At 43.4% G+C, this 15,088-nt stretch overlaps 1 protein-coding gene and 1 long non-coding RNA gene across 3 annotated transcripts; one reads left to right on the forward strand and one right to left on the reverse strand.

Moving 5' to 3' along the window:
* The first annotated feature begins 7,633 nt into the window (after nucleotides 1-7,633).
* LOC134167536 (protein TsetseEP-like) lies at nucleotides 7,634-11,560 on the forward strand. Of its 2 annotated transcripts, none has more exons than XM_062626309.1 (2): nucleotides 7,634-7,725; nucleotides 9,532-11,560. In XM_062626309.1, exon 2 carries the CDS (start codon nucleotides 9,553-9,555, stop codon nucleotides 10,561-10,563), a length of 1,011 nt encoding a protein of 336 aa, XP_062482293.1. In that variant the 5' UTR covers nucleotides 7,634-7,725; nucleotides 9,532-9,552; the 3' UTR covers nucleotides 10,564-11,560. The 2 variants fall into 2 exon arrangements, with proteins under 2 accessions (XP_062482293.1, XP_062482292.1); XM_062626308.1 differs by lacking the exon at nucleotides 7,634-7,725 and adding an exon at nucleotides 8,669-8,908.
* Nucleotides 11,561-12,636: 1,076 nt separating this feature from the next.
* Nucleotides 12,637-14,600, reverse strand: LOC134167537 (uncharacterized). Its single transcript, XR_009966218.1, has 2 exons — nucleotides 14,189-14,600; nucleotides 12,637-13,072 (listed from the first exon to the last, which is right to left on the reverse strand). It is a non-coding gene; the product is annotated as an uncharacterized LOC134167537 (long non-coding RNA).
* Between the last annotated feature and the right edge of the window lie 488 nt (nucleotides 14,601-15,088).

The raw sequence follows: 15,088 nt of genomic DNA on the forward strand, positions 1-15,088 counted from the left end.
GTTAGGCTTTAAAACTAGTTCAATGTGAAGACCACTCTATGTGTCAGGCTACAACAGCAAAGCCAAGAAATATATCCACCTTGGAGAAGTATCTGCAGGAGGATGGGATGGCTATTTCCTCCAGTCTTTCGAAGACACAGCCATTCCCTCCAGCCTCTCCAAGTGTTGTGGTTTAACCCCAGCCAGCAACTGAGCACCATGCAGTCACTCACTCACTCACTCCCTCCCTCCCTCTGCCCTCCTACCCCTTGCCCTGGTGAAAGCAGGTAAACCCCATAGGTTGAGACAAGAACAGTTTAATAATTAAATTGAGATAAATAAAATGCAATAATAATAACAGTAATAGCACCAATAATATAAATAAAGAAACAAGAGGAATGAAACAAATAAAATCCTCCGAGTTATGCACAATGCAGTTGCTCACCATCCACTGACTGATGCCCAACCTGTTCCTGAGCAACAATTGCTGCTTTCCAGCCAACACCCCCCCAAACAGTGTTATACTATATATAATACTATATTATATATTCAGTATTTCTATACTGAGCATGATGTTCTCTAGTATAGAATATCCCCTTGGATAATTTGGGTCAGCTGTCCTGGCTGTGCTCCCTCCTGTTTTCTGTGTTCCCCTTACTGGCAGGACATGAGAGACTGAAAAGTCCTTGACTTTTCCATATTATTCTCAGAATAAAGCCAAAACAGAGCACTGTACCAGGAAGAAAACTACCTCTATCCCAGCCAAAAACAGGACACCAGGGCATGGTCATTTCCTCCAACCTTGCAAAGGAATGGCCATTTCCTCCAGCCTCACCAAGCATGGGCATTTCCTCCCATCTCCCCACAGCATGGATGTGTCCTCCAAGCTCCCCGTGACATGGTCACGTCCTTCGAGCTCGTAGGGCGCGGACATTTCCTCCACGCTATACAAACCACTAGAGAGCAGCATTCGCACAGGCAACCACCTCCTGCAGCAGCTTCGCAGATCCCAGGTACTGATAGTCGGGAAACTGCCTTCCGATGGCCTCTCATGCCAGGAATATAGTTTAAATTGGCAGCCCGTGAACTAGTCCAAGCCAATGCCCCTGCAGCCCACCCGCAGCCTCCTGTTCTACCGCTGTAAAAGCCAGAATGCCTTATTCCAGGTGTTCCTGGGCATTAAGAGCAAACACGGAAGCAGTAGTTGGCCAGCACATGATGTTCTTCACCCAAGAGTACATCTGTTCAGTGAATCCCTGCGGGGCACTAAGGTGTATGCAGGGAGGGGAGGGCAGAGAGTAAAGAAAACATGAGCGAATAAGAAGAAATTGCACTTTTATTGTATCAGACTTGTAATTAGAAAGCCACTTACAGGCTGTAGATAATAAAACTTAACAAGTTTTACAAGCAAGCAGTAAACTCACAGTCTTACTCTTTCAATGATTTAACAGCACTGAAGGCAAAATTCTCAGCCCATCATGCATCAGAATGAAATGCTCCTGACTTGGACTCTTTCTTGCTTCATTTTAAAAGTATTTTGTTACTTAATGAACTCTTGCTGTTCCGCAATTAGTAGCCTCACACCCCTCTTTCTTCTGGTTGCTACCAGGTTCAGTGAAGGTTACCCTGTAGAAAATCTGACTGCATGGTCATAATAGCTCTGGTGACTTTAAAAATACTTAAGCTGAGCTGTGAGTTTCCATACAACTTTCTCCTCCCTCAGCACTCATATTCTTTAGCTCTATCCATTACCTGGCCTTCCCATGGAAGAGAAACCTGGGTGCTGAGGTTTGAGCTCGAAGCTTGGTCACAACCACAGTAGCAGCAACAGTGTTAATCTTAAAGCACAAAGACCCCAGCAGCACAGTTCCAGGGACTGCCAGATCTCATTGTGGAAGCAGTATGTGGTCACCAAGGCACTCAGCTGCAAAAGATGAAGTTGTGAAATGCATCTAGTGGAGCCTCTGTCACACCAGCAATGAGAACGTGGGAGGATAACCTTCTTGCAAGTCAGGGTCTGAGAAAAACAATATAGGAAAAAAGGAAATCCAATGTTTTTGAGGAAATATATTAGATATCAGGAAAACAAATCCCCACTATGAGGGTGGTGAGGCACTAGACGAGGTTGACCAGAGAAACTGTGGCTGCTCCTTCCCTGGCTGTGTTCAAGGCCAGGTTGGACGGGGCTTGGAGCAAGCTGCTCTAGTGGAAGATCTCCCTGCCCATGGCAGTGCATTGGAACTGGATGAGCTTGAAGGTCCCTTCCAACGCAAACCACCCTGGGATTGTGTGAAATAAAAAACTGCGCTTCTCTCCCCTCTTCCCCCACCCCGCTTTGTAAAACAGCAAACCAAAGAAAAAACAGCAGCAAAAGTAGGAAAGAAAAGCAGCAGCAAAGGCAGGAAAGAAAAAGAAGCAGCAAAAGCAGCAGCAAAAGCAGCACTTTTCTATTAGAAACACTGGTATCTTCACCTTCATCCACATACCGGTGTTAGAATGAAGCAAATTGTGAGAGCTCAGGATTGTTATGATTTTAATGACTAACTCAGAGCAATGAAAATAAGAAGATTCAGAGTAAGTCTCTCTCTCTTGATCTTGAATATCAAGAACTGCCCCTCCCAAGCTATCTTCCTGCTGTATGTTCGTCTGCTTGATGTCCCTGTCATGATTAACTCCCTGTCAGATGTCTTCTAGCACTGAACTGTGTTAAGATTGGTTTGCAGTTCTGAGGACACCAAGGTTGGGTCAGAGTCTGTTTTGTCAGACACTGCATTCACATAAGGCTGTGAGGCTCCTCAAAATCTTCCATGCTGCTCTGGGACTTACCCTTCCTTTTTCTCTCCAGAGAATTTAGTTTGTTCTGTTAGACAGAACACGGTATTAAAGCAAATGCTCAGGATATACTAAGCTTTTAAATTTTCCCCTTTCCATAGCAATTCAGCTAATAGAGCATGTTTGAGATTATAGTGCAAGACATGTTTGTATAATCTCCAAGTCCTCTGGGCCTGATTCTCTTCCTATACTCACCTTGTGCAACAGTGTGATGCCATCAAAGTCAAAAGAATGGCATAGGTATAACCAAGATTATCTCCAATGATCTGTGGCATTACACAGATGCAGACACAGTTGGGGAAGAAACAGTTTAATTCCTAGAGCCTGCATCTCTTGCAATTTAATCTCAATTAATTCTATTTGCAAATAGAAGAATCTGAAGTCGCCATCACCAATCTCTAATCCTACAGTAAGTCATGCTACGGCAAGTTTAATTAACAGTATTTAATAGTACATCAGAATCAAACTTACCCAACCCACCAGTGAAGCAATGAATCAATGGAACGACTGCAACAGATTTGGGAGTCAGAAAGGTTCTTACCTACCCCAGCAGCTCTACCTTCCAGAGGGGAGGGCCTGTGCTGTACATGGTGTGCATTTTTTCACAGTTCCAGAACTGCCCAATTTGCAGAAACAGGTGTTTTTTCCTGACATTTAGGAGAGAAAACTTTCCATTCTTAGGCATTTTCTATTTTAGCAGCAGAAGGCTGTTGTGTTGGCCACACCTGAAGCTTGTTTTTATTCAGGTGTTTTCCAAATGCTCTCTTCTAAAGCCCCACAGCTTCAGACCTACCAGATACAACAACAGAAATAACCCAGCCAACAAATGCACAAAAAGATTCAAAATGGGGGGCCTGAACCTCAGGGAGACTCAAGATCTTTTGGGGCATCTTTAGAAGCATAAAGCAACCTTAATCAAAATGTAAGCGGCGTCCTGAGAACCTCCCTGTTGCACCAGACAGCTGCCTGACCACCAGCCTGCTGATACCCCAGCAAGATGGTATTTTGTCCCCTTCAAAGAGGGTATGGAAGCCTGAAATGTGCCACTGAACCCCAGCTCCCAGTTCTCCAGCATCAGCAGTGGTGCAAAAATGAGCACAAACATAAGGTGACCTCCAGGGTGCTCTACTTTACAATTGCATGTCCAGGTGTATGGGCTAGAAAAGGCTGATGACAGGCTAAACTCCAACAAGTTCATTCCTGAACTCGAGTCCATAAATGAAGCAACTGAGAATTAGGCTCTTTGATGTGATGGCTAGCTGGAAAGTGTTCCTGTTGTGCCCGATGGGTTTTCAATGAGGCAATCTGTTGTACTCAAGAAGCACGGTAATTCTGCAGAAGCAGTTAGGAATAAATTTAGGGTAGGGAATTGGGAGAAGATTTTCAAGAAGCAGTACAAGGAGACTCTGGAATAGGCTGCCAAATCAGAAATTTGGAATCAAAATATGGAACAAGCTTTAAGAGAGAGGTTGGTGAATTTATGGAAGAGGTTTTATAACTATGAATGCAGATTTACAGACTTAACCCTGTGATTCAGCCATGTGCGTCTCCTGAGAGTTGTTAAACTAATCCATTTCTATAGGTTTAATAGGAATCTCTCTGGTTCCTGGGAAGCTTGGGTGCTGTACTGCAGCAGAACCAAAGAGGAATCACTCATGAAGTAAAGGCAGGGAAGAAAATATTAAAGCATGGATATTTTGTGTCCAGTACTTTGACACTACAGCATTTGGACATCCCTATGGGTGACCAGCTTCTCATCTTCTGTAACATGACTTGACCCTTGATCAGTCTCCAGCACTAGGGGAGAAGATGCTTTAGTGACTGGACTCACAGGCAGACAGACCGATACTAGGAAATTCGGTAACAGGTAATTATGTCTTTTGTCTCGTGAGATGAGTTAGTCAAGATATCCACCCTAAAATGATGACAGACACAATAATAAAGAACAAGATGGGGTGTTAACGAAACAGTGCCTAATTAAGCCATCAGGGCGAGCCCTGTGCCTTGGGAGATCCAGTTCAGCAACTTCTCAGTCACACCAAGACATGAAATCCAGGAGTGCAATAGTTTCCTCAGATGGTTTTCTCTGTGCACAAAAGTTCAAAGTACAGAATGGAGAAAAATCAAAGAGTATTCATACAGACATGCAGTAAAGGTCAGACTGAACATTTCACAGCCTGAGCTGAGGTCCTCTGCAGTGGTCTTCACTCCTAAAACAATGATCCTTCTTTTCATACTGAAGGAATACAGCTTCAGGACCCTTTGAAATACTGCCACAGTCATCTCAGTGATAAACCAGATAAAGTTGACAACTACAGACCTCCATTCGGAGCTGCTAGCGTAACTGTTGCATATCTCCCAGGGCATCTTAGATTTTGAGGCATTTAATTACCTGATCAGCATTTACTGATGGGCTGATAGCCAAGCTGTGTGGGAGCTGGAATAGCATTTTCTCTCTAGGAAGGAGGGGCTCGGGCCAGTATTTTTCTCACCTGTGGTTTTATGCTCCCTAGAATTAGTGGTACAACTTCAGTATTGACTTGGAGCTGAGCTGGGCTCCATCAGGTGAGAGTTGAGGAGTTGCTTAGCTCCACGTTCACTGTAAGGCCACATTACTCAGTGCACGTTTCTCCCGTAGTTTCCCAAAGTTTCAGTAAGGCAGGTTTCACTGCATATGGCATTTGCTCTAAAAATAGTCTTTGTGCAATTCATATGGAAGGGGAAAGCAATTACACCGCTACTATGGGAAAAACACTCACTCCCTTTCCATGGGCTGACTTCAGAGCCTCTTCGATGATAATTACCATCGTTTTTCTGCTGAGGTTGCTGACATGGAGGTGAAGTGACCTCCCCGTGTCTCTCCAGACCTGGACCCAAACCAGTGTTTAAGGTCAGGATGGCCCCACCTTCTGATTTCCAGACAGGGTTCAGGTCGTCTCCCTTTCAGCTATGGAAAGTGCTTTCCTTAATCACTTGATGTTGCAAGTTGAGGCTGGAAACTGACTCTGAAATAGTCCAGAAACCTCACAGCTTGCTTAAATAAAAACAGTGTCTCGACACAGAGAGACACTGTTTTTATTTAAGCACAGAAACACTTCAACAAGCTGCCTCCACATGCTGCACAAGTCCTACGTGCCCTCTTTCTCTCAGGTGTTCTAATTGAAGGGCATAACAAAGGTTAGTGAAGCTCTGACCTGAAGATACATATTAATGTATGTTGCACAAATATTCACATACAGTGTTTGAGCTGATGAAATGCACAGTCTCCTTTCATACCCAGGTGCTCTGTTGTCTTCAAGCCAGTAAGTGCAACGATTAAAAACCACTTTATTATGAGTCTGAGCTTATTCTATCTTCCTGCTTTGAAGTGCTATATTTCAGGACCCTATGTCAGCAGAAGGGCTAGTTTGATAACCACAAAGCATGATACTACCTAGAAAGCAGACAGGCAGGTTCTCCACTGCTGGAAAGTGCTCTAGTTCCTGCCTTCAGCAGAGCTATGACTGCAATTTGTACCAGCAGAGCAGCAGGCAAGGCCTGAGTCAGGGTTAGGTCTTGGGCTGGAATATTTCCCTCACTAGCAAAGGCTGGTGATTGAAACTAAGCAGCTTCCAGAGCCAAGAAGGGCCCCACCTGCCATGAGGCAAGAAAGGAAGTTGCACAGGTGAAGTCACAATATAGGAGAAGACGTGGTCTAAAATTCAGGTGTTCTGAACTTCAGTTGCCACACAATTATTAATAGAGGAAGTTACACCACAGCTAGAAACAGCTTCTTGCATTTGCACCCCAGGAATCCCAACTGGTGACAGGTACCAGCTCAGCCTGTTGCAATGATAGCATCTGCAGTGCATGCTCTGATAAGAGCTCTGGTAAAATGGTGGAGAGAGGACAAAGATAGTCTCAGGACAGCCAAATATGATGAAATTCACCTCTGTGTAGGACATGTGGTCTCCACTGCTGAAAATAATCCAACCATCAGAAATGAGGACAGTTTGACTTGCATACTGATAGCTCCCTGAGATTTTGAGGATAAAAGTCAGTGAGCTATTTTCACTCAATGAACTTGTTTTACGTGAATAATGCTTAGGGAACAAGCTGCATAAACTACAAGCTCCCTAAATTTCACATGTAGATTGAAATATCTCTTCAAATGCCATTTTGGCACCCAAATGAGACCAGTGTCCAAATCCCATTTGGGTGTGATAAATCTTGTATATTATTTAAAAAATCCCTTTTCACATAATACATGGAGATAAACTCAGCTCCCTTTTCTGTCACATGTAGGTGAGTGGGATCTGCATCTTCTGTGTGATGGACAATAACATGCGTTCAAAACTGTTTGTTCTAAAATGAAAGAAGAATGGAATCTATGAAGATCTTTATGGGGAAAAAAATAAAAACAACCCTTATGAGTTTACAGAATCTTAAGAAAGTCACTTTAGAGAATTCATTGATGAAAAGCAGGTGAGAAAATTGCAGATTAGCCCCCCTATCTTAAACTATGAATACAATCCTAAAAAGGGGGGGAATTAGGTGAAATTAAATGACTCATGCATGGTTTGAAATGGAACCATGCTGGCTGACACCACACCAAGATTCCTGATCTCCATGGGGTCTGCAATGAATGTATTGACCTAAGGGTTTGAACTTTATTCACTCATAATTTTTTTGTTAAATCAGACTAGTCAGAACAGGGAATAAAACACATTCTGCACCAAAAGGCTTTCTTCACAGTGCCTACGTGTAAAACAAGTCTGTGGAGGAAATGCACAACGGCAGTTGTGAAAGAATGAGCTCATTACCTAGGAGGACTCATTCCCAGAAGGCAGGGCTTTGAAACCATATAAAAGTTCTCAAATCTCTGTGCTGCACCATCCACTCGACTTCGTGTGCTTCTCCCTGTTGACTGGTTGGGTAAGTCAGAGAATACTGATACTCTTTTGTGATGTCTATAATTTTACTGCTTGGCTTAGTGTAGGCAGACTCTTTAAAGAAATATTTTATTTGATACCTTTGAATATGCACAAGATACCTTCAAAGAAGAGAAACTGTGGGCATTGGGGTAGGACAAGGATCCTTGGAATGACTCTGCAAGGCAAATTCAGATTGTGTGTAAATGTGAGGATAGTTAAGTGCTAAATTAAAACCTTTCTGAAGAAGAGATTAGATAAAATATGTTGGTTTAAGTATAATTGATGCGGCCTTCAGGCAACGAGAGGGTCTGAATGGCCCCTTAAAAGCTCCTTCCAAAACTGTTCTCTGCAATTCTGCTGTTTATAACACGACTTCTACTAAAACTCCAGTTTCATTGAAGAATTATTTTGTAAAAGATAGATTTGGGAGTATGAGAGGCTGTAGGGAGTAGAAGGGTGAAAGTACTCCTAGTGTGGTGTCTCATTCATGTTAACCATATCAAGAACAACATATTAACTTGGCTTAATATCTTATCAGATCTTTATAAAGAAAATACTAAGAGACAAGTGATATTGATTGGGAGGATCTGGGAAGATGCAGAAGAGAGGAATTAATTTGCTTTGAAGATGTGTTAAGAGGAGTAGGCAACATGAGGAAGGGAGAATGAACTTGCACACTCTTATGTGATCTGTGTTGCTGACAGTCCTGCATTGAGGGGACTAAAAAATGCCCCTTCCAAGAAACACTTCTGAGATTCTAAACTTATTTGTGCCCTTAGCTTGTTTTTAGAAAAACAGCAACACGAGCTTTACCAAGGACACAACAGGAGCTCAGCTGAGCCTGGTGCCTACCTTCAGTAGCCCACAAAACAAGGGCAGTTTCATAAATCATTAAGAAATCCCATTTGGCCTGTTGCACGTTACTGGCCTTGGGAGAAGAAATCCCTCTTGATTATTCTGATTCACACAAGCTTCATGTATTATTAGTGGCCATGATAATCCACACACATAAGGAGGCATTACCACTGCTAATTCTTTCCATGACAGCTGGAAGAACTGTGCCACAAGTAAGCTCCATCCATTATATCACAGATGAAGTCAGAGTGAAACCAGAGCAAGAGGAGGAGTTGGCCTACTGTTACTGCAAAGATTCTTTATACTACAGAAAGCTATTCAGCTTGTTGGTGAGGTCCACCTTGAGGACTTAGCACCTCAGTTCTCTAATTCCAAGTAAAATCTGGAAACCATTTTAAAAGGGGCAAAAGCAAAGGAAATGTTTCAGTTTTGCCAATGTGAAATATTCTATTGGGCCCAGGTTAATATTTTTCTACTTTTTGATAGACTAAACCTTTTTAAATGCGTGTATTCAGCATTCATTTTATTATTATTATTATTATTACTTTCTGAAACCACTTTCAAAATCAACAGATCTGTTATTTGCCAGCCTTTCTCATTAATTCCTCAGGACACCTTGAGAAGTGTGAAGCAACAGGAAAAAGAGCTCTGAAGTGTAAATCAACTCCAAGATAAAAGGAGTAGTTCTACCACAGTTAGACTTGATAGGGCTTTCCCACATTGCAGAACAGAAAGGAGGGACAAGATGAAACAGTCAGAACAGGAGCTGAAAGGCAAGATGAAAAAGAAAGAGCAAATCATTAGTCTTTTGAGCAAACCTGCCTTGGGAAACCAAAAGCAAACTAAGAGAACTTTATGCTTGCAGCGATTCAATTTTTCTTCACAGTTCTTTCACCCTTATCACAATGCAGCTCATTCGTGAGACACAATAACACTCTGACATTTCTTTCAGATAATCTTGTTTTCTGCAAAGATGTCTTTGAATCAAATGCAAATTAAGCAGGAAATCCTGCTCCCACCTGGCCTGAGCAAGACAATTCCAAAGCACAGCCAAGACCCTGTGCCATGCAGTGATCCAGTCCCACATCCACAGCAAGAGCCTGAAGTCCAAGTCCCAGCACCTTGCCCAGAGCCAGTTCCAGTAGAAGTGGTGCCAGAAAAAGAAGTGCCATTGCCAGCACCAGTGGTGGAACCAGGCAAGGGAGAAGCACCAGTGATAGTAATACCCAAGAGTCCCCTTCAGGAACAACAGCAGCAACAGCAATGCAAGCTACCACCGACTTTCCCACCTGTATCGCACCCTGAGCCTGTTTCACACCCTGAAGAGAAACCAGAGTGCAAAGAGCTACCTGTGCCAGCCCCTGTTTCCGGCTGTAAACCAACTCCACATGTGCTGGAGAAGCAGGAGTGCAAGGAGATCCCTGTGCCAGTTCCTGTTTCACACCCTGAACCTGCACCATGTCCCCAGGAGAAGCAGGAATGCAAGGAGATCCCAGTGTCAATCCCTGCTCCATGCCCTGAACCTGCACCACACCCCCAGGAGAAGCAGGAGTGCAAGGAGGTCCCTGTGCCCACCCCACACCCTCCAGAGAAACAGGAGCAGAGGGACACCCCTGTGCCAATCCCTGAACCCACACCGTGTGCTCAAGAAAAGCAACAGCACAAGGAGATCCCTGTGCCGATCCCTGTTCCGCACCCTGAACCTGCACCGTGTCCTCAGGAGAAGCAGGAATGCAAGGAGATCCCAGTGCCAATCCCTGTTCCACACCCTGAACCTGCACCACATCCCCAGGAGAAGCAGGAGTGCAAGGAGATCCCTGTGCCCACCCTACACCCTCCAGAGAAGCAGGAGCACAGGGATACCCCTGTGCCAATCCCTGCTCCCTGCCCTGATTCAGGGAAGTCCTCCCATCCAGAGAAGTATCCTCCCATTGAGCAGCAGCAGGTGAAGCAGCCCAACCAGTGGCCACCCATGCAGAAGTAATCTGCAGCTGACAAGGGAAGCCCTGAAGAGAGGAGATTGCAAATCCAATCTTCCTCTCCCCATGTCTCACAACCAGAGGTCATTTTCCAACACCCTTTTATTCACTGCAGAATTTTTATTAAGAAGCACAGCTTCCAACTCCCCCCTCCCAGCTAACACTAGTGTTATCCCGTACTAACAGCCATAAGCTAACTGACATGTTGGGACTGGCAATAGATAAGGCTTCAAGTGGTGCTGCAGGCATGTGCGTTCAGCTTTTCAGGTGCCTGAATTTCTGCCCTCTCCCAGTCATCCCTCTGGCTTTTAAAGGCCCAGAAAGAGACCAAAGAGCATGACGGCACACATGAGTCAGGGTCTATTAAGCTGAACAATAAACTTAACCCAAATGCAGTTAGGGTCCTAGAGCTCATGCCTTCCTCCCCCAGCTCCCCATACATAAATGTCATCTCCCACCTTGCAGTTAGGGGTTTTTCCTATTAATAATAGGATTTGAGGTTTGTGTAGATCCTGCTGCTAAGGGTTCTGGTAAATGGCAATGAGACTTTCTGAATCACAAATCCATAGTGCTGAATACTTTATGTAATCAAAAAAAATAACACTGGGCTAGAGGAAATATTTTACAAAAGAGCCATCACCTCTTAATTATCTGCTTAGCTGAAGTATTTGTAATCAGTGCTTTCCTCAGAGAGCTCACCTTGGGTTATCCAGGATGTGTAAAAGAACAGTTTAACATGAGATTATTTATGGAAAACATAGATAATCAAATCCAATCCAGACATGTTTTGAAATAGATTAACTTCAGGCGTGGCTTTCATCTGTTAGACAGGATAAAGGAGGAAACATAGAGTGCTGTCTCAATTACACCCTGGAACACGTTTCACGACACAGTGCTGTTGTGTATGTATTTGGTACTTACCTCTAATTATTTTAGGCTGATATTGTACCCAGGATTAATTTCACTGTGAAAATCAACAATAAAAAATACTTTGAATACCAAGTCGTGGAGATTCTTAATCACTTTGCTTAAAAAAAAGATGAAAAGAAACCTCAGCTTGGAACAGTCAGAAATTTTTTAGGCTCAAAGCTGGGTAAATCAAGACTCAGAAACTTTGGTGCTTGCAGGGGACCCTGAGTCTGCTGCTCCTCTCCATGCACCAGGATTAGACAACCTGCAAGAGTTCCTGCATTGCGTCAGTCTATTGGGCTGGCTGATAACGCTGATCACTCCTCAGCAAGACACCACGTCCCAGAGCACAGCACATGACATCAGCTCACATCGAGCTGTCCCCACTTTCAGTCTGCCCAGTTCAAACATATTCCCAGCCACTATGTGACCTTCAGAACACATAAGGCAGGGTGCAAGCACAAGCAAAGAAGGTTTTCCCACACTTCAGATGAGCCAGGAGTGATGCAATCCCACTAGCTCGGCCCCGTACCTGTTAGATGAGTGTTAGACACATCCAATCTCATTGTCTGATCACAGAATCTCACTGAGTCACACAGCTGCTGGTTAGCAGAGCAAGCTTATGTCTGTCTGCCAGATATCATATCACTCAACAGTGTCTGTATTTATAGTTTTCCTCCTCTGCCATGCAGCTGACTGGAAATCAATTAGCTGAGCCCGTATGTCCTCCTGAGAAGCTGAAACATTTCTGAATCTGCCTTCTTTTAAAATAGAAGCTATTCATTCTGAACAGGCAAAAACTTCCTTTCAGTGTCAAAAATTTCCAAAGACTCTTTTACTCTCAGCAGTTACAGTATAGTTTAGACTCTAAATCCACAGTTAATTGCTTTGATAGACCCACAAGAGCATACTTCAGAATATTATACAATAATTATTATGCTAGGATGCTGGAGACGGGCTCTGCATCAGTGACTGTAGTGATAGCACAAGGGGCAACAAGTTCAAAGGTAAACAGAGGAAGTTCAGAAAGCAGCTCAGCAGGAAAGGGCCCTGCATTTAAACGGACATGTTGAATGTTAATGTTTAAAGGTAACTCTTTGGCTAATAAAAGAAAGCAAAAGAAAATGGATGACACCAGTAAAGTGAAAAATAATATCAGGAAGCAAATAATGAGGTCACTTATAATTTTATTGCAGCATAACCAAATAAAGATCAGAAGAACATAGCCCCACAATATTAGTTCTTTATATTAAAGGATGAATAAATCCAATTTAATGAACTGCATCACTTTGAAAAGTAATTTCTGCTTGCAAACAGAAGAGGTGTGCTGCAAATTTTTAGCTATTCTGGCAGAGCCAGCAGAAAAGAGAGCTTGGAAATAAGTATTTGTATCTTCCATAGCACTTTGTGGCCACTGCTGCTAGTGCTACTTCTGCTTTGGGCACTGCTGCTGCTGCTGCTGCTGCGGAATGCTCTTCACAGGACACTTGGTTTGCCCTTTTGGTGCCTGGGATTGCTCCACACACTTTGGAGGACACTTTTCCTGGCATTTTGAAGGTATCTGCTGCTGCTGTTTCTGCTGGTGGGAAGACATCTTTTCTAAACCTGGAAGGAAACCAAAATGCCATTTCTATTATTTTAAACCCTACACACTTCTTGTTCCTGGATATTAATTTCAGTCAGTTCTTTAGCTTTGAGATCAAATCAACAGTGAAGAATCTATATAGGTTAATAAAGGCAAACCCACACAACTGACCCCCAACCCCACTGTTGGAAATCCTTGAGGAGGATGCCGTTCAAACCAAATTCCTGTTGGTGACTCCGGTCTGCTGCAGCTGCCCCACAGTTTCTTTTTCTGCACTCCTATTACAATTAGTCTCTATGGAGATCAGCCACACTGCTGAGGCATAACTGTACATAAGCATAAATGAGTAAGAGGCAAGCACCCTCTTAACAAAGTTGTGATCCAAACAGGTGTAACCAAACAGGCTACAGAGGTGGATGGAAGAGAAACAATGACAGGGGTTTCCCTTCTTTCCCTCTGCTCACTGTTTTCTGAACACTTCAGCTGTGACAAGCTAAAAAGCAATACAAATTTTGATGAAAGCATGCTTAGTTCAAGGAGAACCTCAGAGCAATATTTAAAGCTAATCAAAGAGGAGCAGAAAGCTAGTGACATTTAAGTATTGCAAATGGTTTTGAAAGGAAAAATGATTTGATAACAATCCCTTCCAGCAATGCCTTGTCTCTGCTTAGTTTATTGGCAGAAGCCCTGTCTCTGGCTGTTCAATGCCAGGGAACTGTCCTCCTCCTCAGTGGTGATGCAGTTTTATACAAAGAAGTGAAACTCAGAGCCCAGGAGATCCAGGAGACTGCAGTGACCAACCCACGGCTGCTTGATGGGTACAAAATAAGGTGCTGGCAGATGCCATCCTTTAGTAGCTGATACTCAATGCCCAATGGTTATCCACAAGCATTCTTATCAGTTGGGAGAAAAAATTATGAGGGTTGACAAGGGCTTCCTGGTCTAAACAGTTAGCAAGCCATTGTCTAGAGCCTCAGAAAGTCTCAACATAACACAGCTTTCACCTGTATGGAGATGAAATTGTCAGGGAGAGGAACTGAAACAGTTACAAGACAAACAAAGAGAAATCACACTGTCTCCTGAGAACAGGGCATCATAAACCCCCACTTCTATAGCTAAATGTGCATAGGACTCACCTGATGTCTCCTGCTCTTAGAAGAAGAGAAGAAGAAGGCACTCAAGTTAACAAGCCTCCCAAATAGGAGGCTTTTATATGCTTCCAAAAGTCAGCCCCAGGAGCTGATGACAACAGATTAACTTGATGACCAGAATCTTTCACAACCAGAACTTGCTCCACTGACACCTCCATACACCTGGACTTCAGTCAAGGTCTGTGAGAGATGTTTCCTCTTTCAGGTGCGGGGGATTTGTTGTTTTTAATGTAAGGCACACCCAATCTGGTAATAACTGGCTAATTTATTAATAATTAATCTTCTCTCAACCCTGGGCAAAGATCCCACAAATGAAAACAGGTTTGAGAGATGTTCTGTGTTTGGCAGTCTGGGTTTCTGGGTTTTGCTCCGATTCTTCTCTATTTTCCTTCCTGAAAAGGGGAGTGAAACACTTGATATTGCCAAGAAATTAAGAAGCTTTCCCCTAATTTTTTTCTTGTGCATTCACATAGCTTTTCACTGAAGCAACTAGAACTTATTTTTTGTAAACACTGTGGCTTGCTGAAGTTGTGTCAGGATTTCTTTTCTCTGGGTTTCAGAAACATGTTGGTCCCCTTGAAACTTTTCCAAGGAAGGAACAGAGAGGATGTTTCAACTGAAATGATGTTTATAGTTCTAATGGAAAAAGTAGTTCAAGCCTCTCCTGACTATTCATCAATACTATGCCCTGTAGGATCATATTCAACCTAATGAATTACAGCCCAGTTTCCATTACATATGTGAGATACTTGGAGAGATGACGGACGTGGCTTCCACTGGGTGTAGGAGAGCAGAAGGTCTTAATGGAAAAAAGATCATCCCATATCTTAACATCCCTCACCCACCCCTGATTTACCAGGGGTCTTAATGACCCCCAAGATTGAC

This window comes from Pezoporus occidentalis, unplaced genomic scaffold (assembly GCF_034315485.1).
Source record: "Pezoporus occidentalis ecotype Australia unplaced genomic scaffold, CSIRO_AGI_Poc_V1 ctg29, whole genome shotgun sequence".
Taxonomy (NCBI): domain Eukaryota; kingdom Metazoa; phylum Chordata; class Aves; order Psittaciformes; family Psittacidae; genus Pezoporus; species Pezoporus occidentalis.

Bases quoted from the DNA above. Each gene is read 5' to 3' on its own strand.
- LOC134167536 (XM_062626308.1), top strand. From the start codon at position 8,717: ATGATAATCCACACACATAAGGAGGCATTACCACTGCTAATTCTTTCC. The intron at 8,909-9,531 runs GTGAGGTCCACC...CATTTCTTTCAG, and splicing joins GAAAGCTATTCAGCTTGTTG to ATAATCTTGTTTTCTGCAAA.